This window comes from Melospiza melodia, chromosome 2 (genome assembly GCF_035770615.1).
Source record: "Melospiza melodia melodia isolate bMelMel2 chromosome 2, bMelMel2.pri, whole genome shotgun sequence".
NCBI lineage: Eukaryota > Metazoa > Chordata > Aves > Passeriformes > Passerellidae > Melospiza > Melospiza melodia.
This window is the reverse complement of record NC_086195.1, coordinates 121,944,503-121,957,847: the sequence shown is the minus strand read 5'-3', so window position 1 is coordinate 121,957,847 and position 13,345 is coordinate 121,944,503. Positions and strand designations below refer to the sequence as shown.

The 13,345-nt window shown below is 42.2% G+C and overlaps 1 protein-coding gene across 1 annotated transcript; it reads right to left on the bottom strand.

Annotated features, from left to right (window-relative positions):
- Positions 1-923: 923 nt before the first annotated feature.
- On the bottom strand, positions 924-12,894 carry CNOT11 (CCR4-NOT transcription complex subunit 11). Its single transcript, XM_063149801.1, has 7 exons — positions 12,489-12,894; positions 11,105-11,269; positions 6,523-6,675; positions 5,790-5,992; positions 4,819-5,021; positions 3,526-3,622; positions 924-1,278 (listed from the first exon to the last, which is right to left on the bottom strand). The coding sequence occupies exons 1-7, from the start codon at positions 12,892-12,894 to the stop codon at positions 1,081-1,083; spliced, it is 1,425 nt and encodes a 474-aa protein (XP_063005871.1). The 3' UTR covers positions 924-1,080.
- Between the last annotated feature and the right edge of the window lie 451 nt (positions 12,895-13,345).

The following is a 13,345-nucleotide window of genomic DNA, read 5'->3' as shown; positions in this document are numbered from 1 at the left end:
TGCAAATCCTATCAATCCAAGCACTTTCACATCCTAAATTCCTTGGAAAGAAAAAGCCAAAAGACTGTATTTACTTTGCATTATTGATGTTGCAGTTCCTAAAAATCTGAGAAGCAGATGCAGATTTAAAACAACTTTCATTTAGCAAGCAGTATTAAATTAGAACTTGTTACTTTCCAAGTTACTTTCCTTTTCAATCTCAGGGCTTAAATATAACAGCAGGTACTCTGCTATCAGCTTAAAATTATAGTTTAGCAGACTTGCTCCCCGGTTTCCCCAATAGCTGGGATCTAACACGAAAGCCACTCTGTCTCTGTGCTCTAGAAGGAAGAGGCTGTTTAATTTTGGAATATACACAGCAACTGACTTCTGAATTTGCACAGTGATAAGTGACTGGAATTCTTTTGATTTTTATGGAAGAAATGTGACCCTCTTTCCTAAGTGAAAGATTTTTACAAGCATGTAAGGTATGGTATTTCAACTGCTGCTGGCATGATTCTGAAAATACTCAGTGGTCTTGATAGGAGAGAATATTTCTGTGAGCCTACAACACCCAACTTCATTTCTGCCTTGTGAACATAAGCCTGTAGCTGTTTCTCTATATCAAGACAGACTTTCCCTTACTCACTAGAACACATTGTTAGGAGTTCTATCCAGCTCCTAGAAGGTCGTACACAGTGAACAAAAGGTAAAACAAGGAACTAACTTACCTTGATACAAGTTGACTTCAGTTATATACAAGTAATTTTGGACCCAAAGACAGCGAGTGCCAGATTAATACCTAAATTTTCTGTGAATGCTAAGTATCCTTTACATTATCTCTGGAACTAGAGCCTGAATTTCAGGATATGTATATAACATACAAATTTTAGCCATAGTGAAAAACAGTGTAAGGCCTAACACATTTCACAAAATCAAACATGTATCAGAAAAAGCCTTATTTATTGTTCAAATGCATAAAATGCTATTTATAATGTAATTAACATAATACATAATTAATCCAGGGATTTAAGTTTAAAATGTACAATTAATTGGTATAGAACACTAGCAAGAGGGTTTTTTTTGCCACTGACAGTCACTTTATTTTGATGCTTTTGTTTCTGACGGATTTTCCCCAGTGTCCAGTGTCTTCAGCAATCTGAAAAGGCCAGCTGCTTCTCGTATCCGACTGAACTCAATGCAGAATGCTTGCACTTCTATAAACAAGTCCTGTACATTAATAATTTTGTTTCTGATTAAAGACTGAAGAAAGACACAAACAAGACGGACCAGGCGGTTCTGAAACATAAGAGAGATGGTTTAATAATCTAAATAAATGTTTGCAACCAAGTCAGTTAAAGGACTGTTGTTCCTCAGCAGTACTAGTGAGGTGCTTTAGCTTCAGCAGTTATTGTGTTCCCAAGCTTTGTACATGCTGCCCCTTCTCTTCCATTTCCCACACTACTATATTTAAAATATTGACAGCTTTATAGTTCTTGTACTTCTGGATGCAGGAGCCTTCTCAGGATTAATCCCATGCACAAATGAAGCACCAGATCTACCCATCCACCATACTTAGCTTATTACATAATAATCTCTGAATAAAGGCAAAGAAGACATAAAAGCTGAAGATGATGTCAACATTTGAGTCTTGTTTAGTCTTATTTTCTACAATAGTGCCATAAAGAAAATTGAACAAGTTTCACATCTTAAAATCTCTTATGACCACATCATCAAGGAACTCCAGATAGGAAGTGACATCAACCAAACTGATTCCAAACTTCCTTCATGGACTGTGCTCTGTTGCTGAATCAGCAGCCCTTTTGCTGCTAACCCTTTTGCTCTATGTTAGAAGTAAAAAATTCCAGGGACACCTAATCCAAGAACTCATGGCTCATTTCCTGCCTGATCCAGAGAAAAAGACAGGATCTTAAAAGCGTTCCTCATTCTTAAGAGCTACTTAGGTAACACCTTGAAGAGCAGATGGGAATTGCAAGTGAAAGCTTAGGAACTGGCACTTTAAATCTGTCATACATAGATCCAGTCACCAACCATCTGTTTAACACAGAGCACATTCTTCCCCAAGGACAAAACCATGTCTTTATCACTAAAGTGCTCTCATACTTCACATTGTGAAAAAGACTTGAACCCAAACCTTTCTCTAAAAGCACTTATGTATGTGAACAATGTTTATCAGACAGAACTAAGGGATATGACAGATTAAGTGTCTAAAGCATTTCAGATTATTTGACACTGAAAATCAGGTAGCAGCTATTTTTCCAGGAACTGATCTTACTACTGCAAAATTTGCTACTTGTAATGAGACAATTCAGAGACTAAACAACTTATTTCCTTCATTGTGATCAAAAGATATCACATGCTTTCTCTGCAACACAAATTAGTTACATGATTAATTTTAATAATCCAGGAGCATGAAACTCAGCAAAAGAACAAATGCAAGATTACTGGCTGACTCCCAGTCTCTGAGGATCATTTCCAACAGTAATTTTGTACCATGCTTTTTAAACAAAACATCTTGTGTCTCAGCTGCTGTGAGGCCCCATACACATTAAAAAATGTTAGATCTCAAGCTCTGCATGCTGCTTAGTAATCAGTGTATGTTCCTTGACCCTCAGAGCTCTTTTTTTGTTCCCTGTGTGCCTGAAGCACAGCTGGTCTGTGCCCTCAGCAGCCCCTCTGAGCACAGTGTCCCATTCTGGGCATATTCTCAGCTGCAGCCCAAATCTGCTGCTATTTTCCTACTCCACTACCAAATGTAATAGGCAGAGCTACTCAGCAGGTCACAGATCAAGTTACCCATGTGTGTCTGGCAGAACCACAAAGCAGAGAAGCATCAGCAGCCACCAAAAGACAACACATGGTCAGTCATCATCAGAATGGGATTGAGAACGAGATGGGAGGATTGCTGCTGTCTAAAACCACATTGCAACCCTATCCTGTGCACTGCACACAGCTTTCATTTCTGTAGCTGAAGGATACAATAGAGCTGGAGAAGGTACTAGAGTACACCAAAAAAGCTTAATGGGAAAGGAACAGTTGTCTTGCTGCAAGAAATTCAGGACACTGCAGTCCTTCAGTTTCAAGAGGAAAAAGCTAAGGCAGGACTTGGGATGCAAAAAGCCTTGGAGAAACTGAACACAGAAATGTTTTTCACCAATGACATACCCAAGAAAAGTTCTACTGGGCACGTGGTGAAACCAACAGATCAGTTTAGGAGAGAAGGAAGTACCTCCCACAGCATGTGGAAAACACTGAATCCCACAAGCGTGTAAACCTCCTCAGGTTTCCCCTGACCCTCCCTAGCCAGGGATCCTTGGAGTGGCTACAACTTCCTCAGTACCAGCATGCAAGTATGACAGGCTTGGAAAGCAGAGAGTGTTAGGAGAAAAAAAAAAGTGCCTTTGAAATAAAAAAAGCAGTAAAACAGAGGAACTTGATGCTATCAGCCTTATTAAAATCATAGCACATATTTCACAGAGCAATATATGGGATACTTTTTCCTAACCAATTTATCGAAGCACTCACCTGCATATATTTGTCTTTAATCTGTTCACAGGTGGAGATACAATTGGAGATATAAAGATGAATAAATTCAGGTGGGAGATCAACTGCAGTAGTAAGCCTGTTCAAATAAAATATATTCAGTGGTTTATGAAGCCATAAATCTAGTGTTTCTGTGGCAAAACAAATCATATCAGTTAGACCTGTTATATGAGTTTATTCCCAGTTCTGTAATACAGAACTGATTTTTCACAGCTTCCAGATGTGTTTCTTCTCATTTAAATTTCTAAATTAAGAGTAAAACTTTTTTAAATTCTGACAGTACAGCAGCTAAGTTAGACTGGTTTCTAGTACATCTGACATTTGAGTTGCCACTGTTAACTGAAAGAGCAATACAGCTCTCTTAAGGCACCAACATGCACTAAATGGAGAACTGCCACAAGGTTACAACACATTCTGACCAAAGTAACTCAAATCAATCCTACTTCAAATAGTGAAATGGGGACAACAGGGAAAAAGGTGAAGGTTTAAGTTTCAATTTTTTGTCTTATTTCCCTTAACAATCACTGTCTCCCCCTGTTTGCACTGACAGTCACTTTGCAGTTTGAGGGAAGTTGTTCCTGTGGTAGCTATGCTGTGGGAGAGCCACATGCCTGACTGGTGGTGTACTCTCCTGGACACAGGTAAAAGCTCTACTCTCACCACTCTTTCTCCATGTTGCAATCATTAGCTCCACTTCAGGGCAGTAACTGCTGCCAGTCTGCACCAGTAGGGGGGCATTTATTTTGGAACTGTTTCTTTAATCAGAAGATATTTAAGGTGCAATTCAACTCTGCTTCAAAGGGACTGCTGATTGAGACTTTTTTGGTAGCTCACATTCAGTAATTACCAAGAAATGGAAGAAACTAGTGGGGGAGATGTATTTCTGTAAATTTGTGGGAATTAGCTGTCTGAAAAGTATTCCCATTTAAAGGGCTAGCATTCTGTTAAGAAAATGGGTGGTACCTATCTGCAGAAATTATTCTCAATGAAAACAGAACATGAACCTACAGCAGGGCAGCTGTTTAACAACAGCACCTTTTGTTCATTTAAGCTGCATCAAGAATACAAATTGCAATTAAGCAGATTAGGCATGTGGCATTAACTGTTTGTGAAGGATTCTCACAATAAATGCCCTTTGTCCCACTGTAGTCTTTTATCTCTCACACTGACATGCCTCAAGAAGGATCAAAATAACATTTCCAGATATCCTGATAAAACAGAACTGCTCATTTTACACACTCAGCGAAACCTTACTAGATTTGAGATTGTACTCACCGATTTACAACTTCCATTGAATGTAAGGACATGTCCATGTTGACCAAGACAGAAAAATACTCTGTTATTTGACTAGACTGCATTAGTTTCAGCAGCATTTCTATAGCTACTAAGGGATTGTTTTCAACCAGGTCTGGCAATTTAGCAGGAGTGAGACCGATATGGTAAACAAGCTTGGGGTCCTTTTCCAGTTCTCCAAGGAGCTGTGAAGAAGAAAAAAATCCTTATTTGATTTTTCTCAACTATTCATGTTACTGCTTGAAAAAACTGTTATAACACATCTAAGATCCAAGAGAATGATAGCCCTCGAGATTTAGGCTTCTCTATTGAAAAGCACTGAGGGCTACTTTAAAATTTTTACTTTAAGTCTTTAAAGACTTAAAGTGTGTCCATAAAACTAATGCATTTAGGAGACTTTCATCCGTGGATGGCAAAGAAGAGACTTAAAAAAATCCATGATGATTTTTTTTGATGAAAAAAAAAAGAAAGAAAAGTTTCAGCCTCCTTTAGTTTCCTGTCCAGTAGAAGGAAATCTCGATTTCAAGTTCACTTGGCAGAAGGAATAGTGCAAATAAAGCTAATTTTATAGTGCCAGCATAATGATTATGAAAAAAGCCCACTGAAATCAGGGGTAATACTATCAAATTGAGGGGAAAAAATGTTGTTGATATTTCTGAAGTAATTATTTATCAAAAACTTTTACAGAAGCACAAACAACTTAGTTATACAAAGATTTTTCCATGCAAAAACATGTTAGTGCCACTCCTGTTCACCTGTAGCTACATCAAGTCAATGGTATGAACATTATTTTCCTTATTCAGACAAACCCAAGTCAAAATTTTTGGATTTTTACTATTTAAAGTTTTCTGAATGCAAACACAGATCAATTAAAGTGCTCAAACTTTTATAAAACACAGCAGTTAATAGCTTCTTAGAGAATCATTTTAGACAGGAAAGCACATCATCCTTACCTGTGTTTGCTGTGGGGAAGTCAAAGGACTTTTAAAAGCTTTTGCCATTATTCTTTTTATCTCAACTCCAGTGCTGTTCTTAACACACATTGACTTATCCCACTGAATTGTGTGATCTGGTTCAATGGGATTTAGCCATGCCAATTCATCCTCACATATGTGGAGTGGAGGTGGTGGTCGGATAAACTCTGGTCGAAAGTGACCTAAAAAGGCAACAATAGGAGAGTTTTTCTTAAGCTTTGGGGATTCAGTTCTGTATCAGTAAAAAAGAAGACACCCCAAAAGCCCCTATTTCTTTAAGCTATTATAACACTGAGAACAGCATTATAATCCTATTTGCCTCCCAGAAAAAAATTTATTTCTGATTTTTAGTGATACCATTGCATCCACCTGTTTTTCTTCTTGATTCAGATCACTGTGTTCCTGATACTGTGGTCGTTTTCCCTTCCACAGTAACAGCTTCCTTGGGAAGTGCTACGAGCCAATGCAGATCTCAGTGCAGGGACTAGTGTCTTGTTCAACAGATGACATGGGGAAGGGCTTGAAGACAAGTCCGCAAATGTGAACACTAGAATCTGATCTAGAAACAACCTGATGCAATTTTGCACTTCCATTCACCTTAATTTCCATTTCATGCCTTGAAAATATTTCTGAATTCCATTACATTTTATCTGAATTATAATAACACAGTATGTAGTGAGTTACAGAAACAAAGATGTGAAAATGCACCTACTTTCTATAGGAGGCTTTAGTCCACTCACTAATGCTTCTGTGATCTGGGAAGCAACAGAGCTGTCAAAACCAGAGTTGGAAGAATCTGGGTCAGGATCGCTGAGAATGCTGGGGAAGCTGGCCTTGCTCTGTGTTGGCAACTCAGACTGACGTTCTGAAAGAGGAATATTAAACCATAAAATTGGAACAGAGATGCCCAGAATACAAAAAGCAGTGAGAAACAAGCAGCTTTAGAAAAGAATTGGCTTTAAAAAAACTGAACAGATAATATCAACATGAAATTTAGTACAGTTGGGCAGTCAGCAGTCTGAGTGCCAGCTGACAGGCAAGCACAGAGGGTATGCAGCAAGGAGAAAGAAGAAATAGATGTTAATCTTAAATGTAGTCTTGGCTTTAGAACAGGCACGTAACTGATGTAATCTACATCTACAAGCAGCACATTAGTAGGTTCCCATGCTACTCCTCGCAGGGTTCATGTGCTGTATCTGGTTTGTAATCACTTCTCAGAGAAGGGAAGTGAAAGATCTACACGGATCCATTTACAGACCTGCTGGTCATACTAGATAATGGTCATACTAGACCTGAAGTCAGCTATTCAAATTTACGTATTTCTGTGGCATTGCCTGAGCTCCTGGTACATTTGCTGTCAAGCCAGAACCAGTGCTTTAGTGGTAAACAATGGAGTTTTAATGGTTACATGATTCTACAGACATCATCATTAAAGCAAACCTGAAAGGAGCTAAAATCATCCCATTAGAGGTCAAATTACAAAGCATAAACAAGTTACAGAAAAACAACATTAAGGCTAGTGTATATACAGCTGAAGACTTAAACAAAAGGGAAATATGGACCTCACTGCTTGTATGATCAGATTTTTATGTGCCCTTCTCTCAATAATCTATTGCTCTTCTGTATCTGGAAACTTAATGGCTGATCTTCTGTGTTCTCTGTACTATTTTGAGAGATCCTGCTTTCCATTGCTTTGGCAAAGAAAACTCCAAAGGACAAAAAGCAGAAAAACCCCCACTACAGAATACCACTTAACATTCCTCTCCCCACCCTGTTAACAGAGAACACTAAGCAGCAGATTATGCCTTAAGCAATCTGAAGTCCAAAACTGCTGGTATCACAGAAGAAATCCCTTGAAGAAGTTCCATATGAAACTGAACACCACTCAATTTCCTGGCTAATTGAGTGAGTGCTGTTATATTTTGTGTACCCTAACACTTCTAAGCAAAGTGTGCTGGCTCCTTTTTATGCGATCACGTTGACCCTTTCCAGCTGCCCACACACACAAACTATTTCATATGACTCCAAACAAAACTGCAAGGGATGCCCAAAACTGTGAGACAAGAGCATCATGAGAACAAAGTTGTTAATATTTCTGGCTTTCTGTCCTCCTTTATCCAACTACTTCAGATAATGCAAACATGTGCATATATGCTCACTGAAGCACCACAGCAGGGTATATTTTTCTATTAAAGGCAACAACTACAATACTTTTAATCTTAAAAAAATCCCCATTTTAAAGGCAAAGTCCGAATGAGATGGTTTATAAAACATATTTTCTACTTCAGCAACTATTTCAAACTTCATCCCATGAGTATTTTCATTTAGCCCCTGAACAGAAGGGTTGATTTAACAAAAGAAGTACAGGAGTGGGGAAGAGGCATTGGGTGTCCTTTTTTTATCTTTTCATCAATAGCCTAGGACTTAAATCCATCAGTCAGTAAATCATGGATTTGTTAGTAACCTCATAATCTGAAATTGCTGGTGACGTTAGATAAGATGGTTACTGATATCTCACTTCACTGATTTGAGAAGCCTGGCTGAGCCCTCAGTTGTATGCATTGAAGCTCAGAAGTTCAACCTCACTGCTTCAAGAATAAGGGCTGAATCAACAGCTTCAGGTAAGCAGAAGTAAGAATTACAACACGGTGATTTAACAGAAACTAATACAGCATCTTCAACTAATACATTTACATTTTACAAAACTAACCTGAAAACAAAAAGGTTTTTTTAGGGAGCTTATTATTTTATTTTTACAGGTAAAAAGAAAGTTTCTTTGATTCTTAAATAAAGCTTGACAATGTATTAAAATGTATTCAATGTATTACTTTCATCCAGGTCAATTACTCCCCCATCAAATAGGGCTTAGCAGACAAACACTGAGGAACACTTTGCCAGGAGACCCATCCCAGCAACTAGGAGAAAATTACTTTTTTGATACAGTAGCACACCAGGTGAACAAACACATATTGTAGGGCAGTACCAACATTTGAATTAGCTCTCTGCAGACCAAAGGGAAAAGAGAACAGAACAAAAGTTAATACTCATGCCCAAGATGCTCGATTCCAGCATTCTTTTTTTTTTTTTTATTTGTTTGTTTGGTTTTTTTGGGGGGTGGTGGTGGAAAAACCTTAAACCAAAAAAGAAAATCAAAACCAGAAAATCCACCTTAAGAGCTGCAAATAAACTGTCACAGTGAGCTTAGATTCAGAGGATAAGTGTTTTTATTTTTTTTACAAAAAAAGGATTGGGAGAGATAAACTGATAGAAAAAATTGAATGCTTTCTGAATTATTTCATTTGAGTTTGCAAGTATGTGCTAAAGCAAGTAAAAATCATCCTGCTCTGAGCAACTCTAAACTCATATGAAGGACCATACTTCTGAAGAGCTACCAAGTGTTACAGCTGTGCCATTCTGTACATCCTGGGGAAAGGGTGTAAACAAAACACCTCAAACATTGCATCTTAGTGTCATCCTGCACGAGCTTCATCCTGCATATTGAATCATCAGGAGAAATATACTGAAGACTAGTGAAAAAATCATAGGCTCTCCAAAACACAACAAAGAGAAGAAGCATCATGATTTGAAAACAAGTAAAAGATGTATATTGTAAGAAAGTGATTAGAAAGCAGACAGTTATTTTGGGGACCTACAGCAAGAATTCTGAGAAAGACAGCACAGAGCTTTTTCAGATGCAGCTGCTTTTGTTACATAACTTCCACAACTGCTTGTAAGCAACTGTGCACTTTCACTGGATTATGTAAACAATAATAAAAATTTTATACAAGCACCATTAATGTCTTTGTATTCTACTTTCAGCCATCATTATCTTCTATTTTAAAATAAAGCATGTGGCCTAGAGCACACATTCACCCAACCACAGTTTTGAGGTTGCCCAGAGAAGCTGTGGATCCCCATCCATGGAAATGTCCAAGTCCAGGCTGGACGGGGCCTTGAGCAACCTGGTCTGTTGGAAGTGTCCAGTCTACAGTGGGTGAAGGAGGAAGTAGATGATTCTTATGGTCTTTTCCAGCCCAACAGATTCTGTGATTCAATTATTTCATCTTTAATGAGAACAAACTATTCAGAAGGCAAACAATACCAAGGGGAAAACAAATAAAAGCACCTTGAGGTTTCTTAAGGCATCACATATGCCTTGCACTAAAAACAACAAGTTATCCGAGCAAAATTTTAATTTGCTAAGCTATTCCACAAAATGCAGACAGGATGAACATAAGAAGGACCAGAAAAGTTTGTCTCACCCACAATGGCATGTTAGGGTGTTCAATTTGCATTTTCAAATTACTCTGGAAATAGCAGCTAAGCAGGACCCCACAAGATATTAGTTAGTGAACAAGGGACAGTATACCACAGCTTTACCAGTCAATGTCAGAGTCCACAGAGAAAAAAAAAAAAAAAAAAAAAAAAAAGACAAAAAAGACAACACCAAGATACAAGTGCAGGACACAGAAAATTTAAATGGTGCCCAACCTCAGAGCAATAAATCACATTGCACAGATACAGAACTGGGATGGTCAGTTTTTAAGCAAGCAGGTCTACTGCAACATACCAAGGGAAAAAGGATTTTTTTGTTTTTAGACTGGTTCCTTGTTCCCAACAATATATGATATTTCGTCTTCACTCCAGATGTGACATGAACAGTCATGTCCCTCCTTCTGTTCTTCTGTCAAAGGATAAGCATCACACTGCTTTTCTTTTCAATCTAGTAAAACTGGATCTCTTCCCAACTGTTGAGCTAACACCAAGGCCTAACTTTGCAATAATCTAAAGATATAATAGTAACACTCAATTTTCCAGGTACAGCTGAAGTACTGGCATGTAACAGTAGTATTACAGTTATGCTGGTTCTCTCATAAAAGAAATACTGCAAAGGGTGAAAAGGGATGAAAATACAAAAAATAATCACCCACAAATAACTAAAGTAAACAAATGAAAAAACCCACCAAAAACATCCCTCTCGAAAAACCCATCCCTAAAAAAACCACAAACTGTCATAGCTTTAGATTAAAATCTTCCTATACTTGCAAAATATTCTTGTATTTAAGGCAATTATATATATGCTTCAAAAATTACTTGTTAAGGAGGAGAAAAGAGTTAGGATGTAATCTCTGCCTGAAGTTTCTTTAAGTGCTTGAGCACAGGTTTGAAGACCTTAAAGCACAGCTTAAACTTTTCCATACTGAGGACAGACAGGTGTTTCCCAGGTAGCCCACAGCCACGTTCCAATGAGAGCTTCCACCCCCAAGGGCAGCACAGGGACAAGCCTTCCTCACCTGCTAGTGCCAGCTGCAGCCCACTGATGTCCACTGACTGGGCCATGTTCCCCACATCCATGGCAGCAATCTGCCGAGGAGTCTTCTTGAACAGCTCTCTAGGAGGGGCCAACATCAGTTGTGAAAGGAAGAATTTTTCTGGAGGAGTTATGGGAGGTAAGAAGCCTGTGGAGACACAATAAAAAACAATCCACGCTTTTTAATGTGGGAGCATTAACAGTGTCCATGCTCTTCCTGTATAATAAGCAAAACTAAGAGAAACTGATCTGTTATTTACAGCAAGGTAGGTGCAGCTGGAGAGTCTGTGCTGTGTGACACATACAGAACTGTTTTAATGCAAAATACAGCCTATGTGATCAGTGTTATACAGCTGATGCTAAGTCACTCATACTAGTTCATTCACACAATTTCCCATCCAGACAAAAAGTGAGCTATTTAGTGTGACCTGAATTTACAGAATTAGAGAATGACCTGGGTTGGAAAGGACCTGAAAGACCATCTAGTTCCCACCCCCGGCCACGGGCAGGGACACCTGTTCCTAGGCCAGGTTGCTCTGAGCTCCATCCAGCCTGGCCTTGAACGCTTGCAGGGATGGGGCACCCACACCTTCTCTGGAGCCTGTTCCAGTGCTCCAGCCCTCTAACCAACTTGGTGGTCCTCCCTGTAGTCTCTCCAACAGGTTATTTTTTTTAAAAAGAGATTTACTCAACACTGGTAGTGTCATATTCACTGAAGAGGAAAAAAGCGTTTCACTCTCATGTATTTCTCTCCAACAGTTTTGTTTCACAGCTTTAAGGCTGTCAGAAGCCTCCAATCACCTCCAGCTTTTTGTGACGGCTTTCTCCCCAAAAATTCCGTGTTATCACAGACTCAATTAGGCTGAAAAAGATCTCCGAGATCATCGAGTCTGATCTATGACTGAACACCACCATGTCAACTACACCAGGGCACTGAGCGCCACGTCCAATCTTTCCTTAAACACTTCCAGGGATAGTGAGTGACTCTGCCACCTCCCTGGGCAGCCCCCTCCAATGTCTAATCACCCTTTTTGTGAAGAACTCCCTAATCCAACCTAAAGCTCCCGTGGCTCCGTTTTACTCTATGTCCTCTTGTCCTGTCGCTGGTTGATCGGGAGGCCGGCCCCCACCTGGCTACAGCCTCCTCCCTTCAGGCGGCTGCAGAGAGCGAAAAGCCGCCGAGCCTGCTCTTCTCCAGGCTAAAGATCCCCAGCCCCCTGGGGCAGCTGCAGAGCGCTATGAGGTCCCAGCAAGCGGCCCGGCTGACCCAAGCCCAGAGGCGCCGGCCGTGCGGGTTCCCCGCCGCTCTGTCCAGGAGGGCTCCGGTGCCGCCCGGCCGGGCCCGCTCCCCGCCGCCCCGGACACACCTGAGAGCGGGGTGCGCTCCGCCTCGTCGCCGCCGCGCTCGGGCGCGGGGTTGAGGAGGTGGGCGAAGACGGCGGCGAAGGGGTTGGCGGCGAGGGGCTCGGTGCGGTACATCTCCCACAGGAGGTAGAGCGCGGTGAGGCGCTGCGCGGGGCTGGGCAGGAGGTCGGGCTGCTGCAGCAGCAGGACGAGCACGGAGCCCAGCCGGAAGTGCTCGGCCTTCCCGAAGTAGTGGTGGAAGGCGCTGGAGAGCCCCTCGAAGGTGCTGCCGCCCGCCTCCTCCGACACGATGCTCAGCAGGCTCGACAGCTCCTTCGGCGACAGGCTCATCCTGCCGCCCGCCGCCGCCTCGCCCGCCTCCGCCGCCCCCTGCGTGCCGGGCGCCGGGCTGCCCCCGCCCCCGGGCATCCGACCGCGACCGCCGCCGCTCCGGCCTCGGCGCTCCCCGCCGGCCGCGCTTTACGGCGCTGCCGCGAAAGGCGCCGGGGGCGTTCCGGCCCGGGCTGCGGGGCGGCGCGCGCGCGGCCGGGGGGGGCCGCGATTGGTCGGAGCCGCCCGGCGGGGGCGGGGCATCGGTCCGGGCAGCGGCCGCGCGCGCTCCCGCGGGGGCCGGCAGGGGGCGCGCGGCGCCGTGCCCGTGCCGGGCGGGGGCAGCGCCATGGCGGCGGCGGCGGGGGCGCGCCGGGAACCTGCGCATCCCCGGCCGGGGCTGCTGCCGGCCTGCGCCGCCCGGGCCCGCGCTGCCTCCCGCGCCCCGCCCGGCTGCGGGCCGGGGGAGTTCTCTGGGCCGAGGAACACCTCGTGGCCGCGCCGTTTAACGGCGGAGCAGTTACGCCATGGACTGGGCCCATTGAAGGGT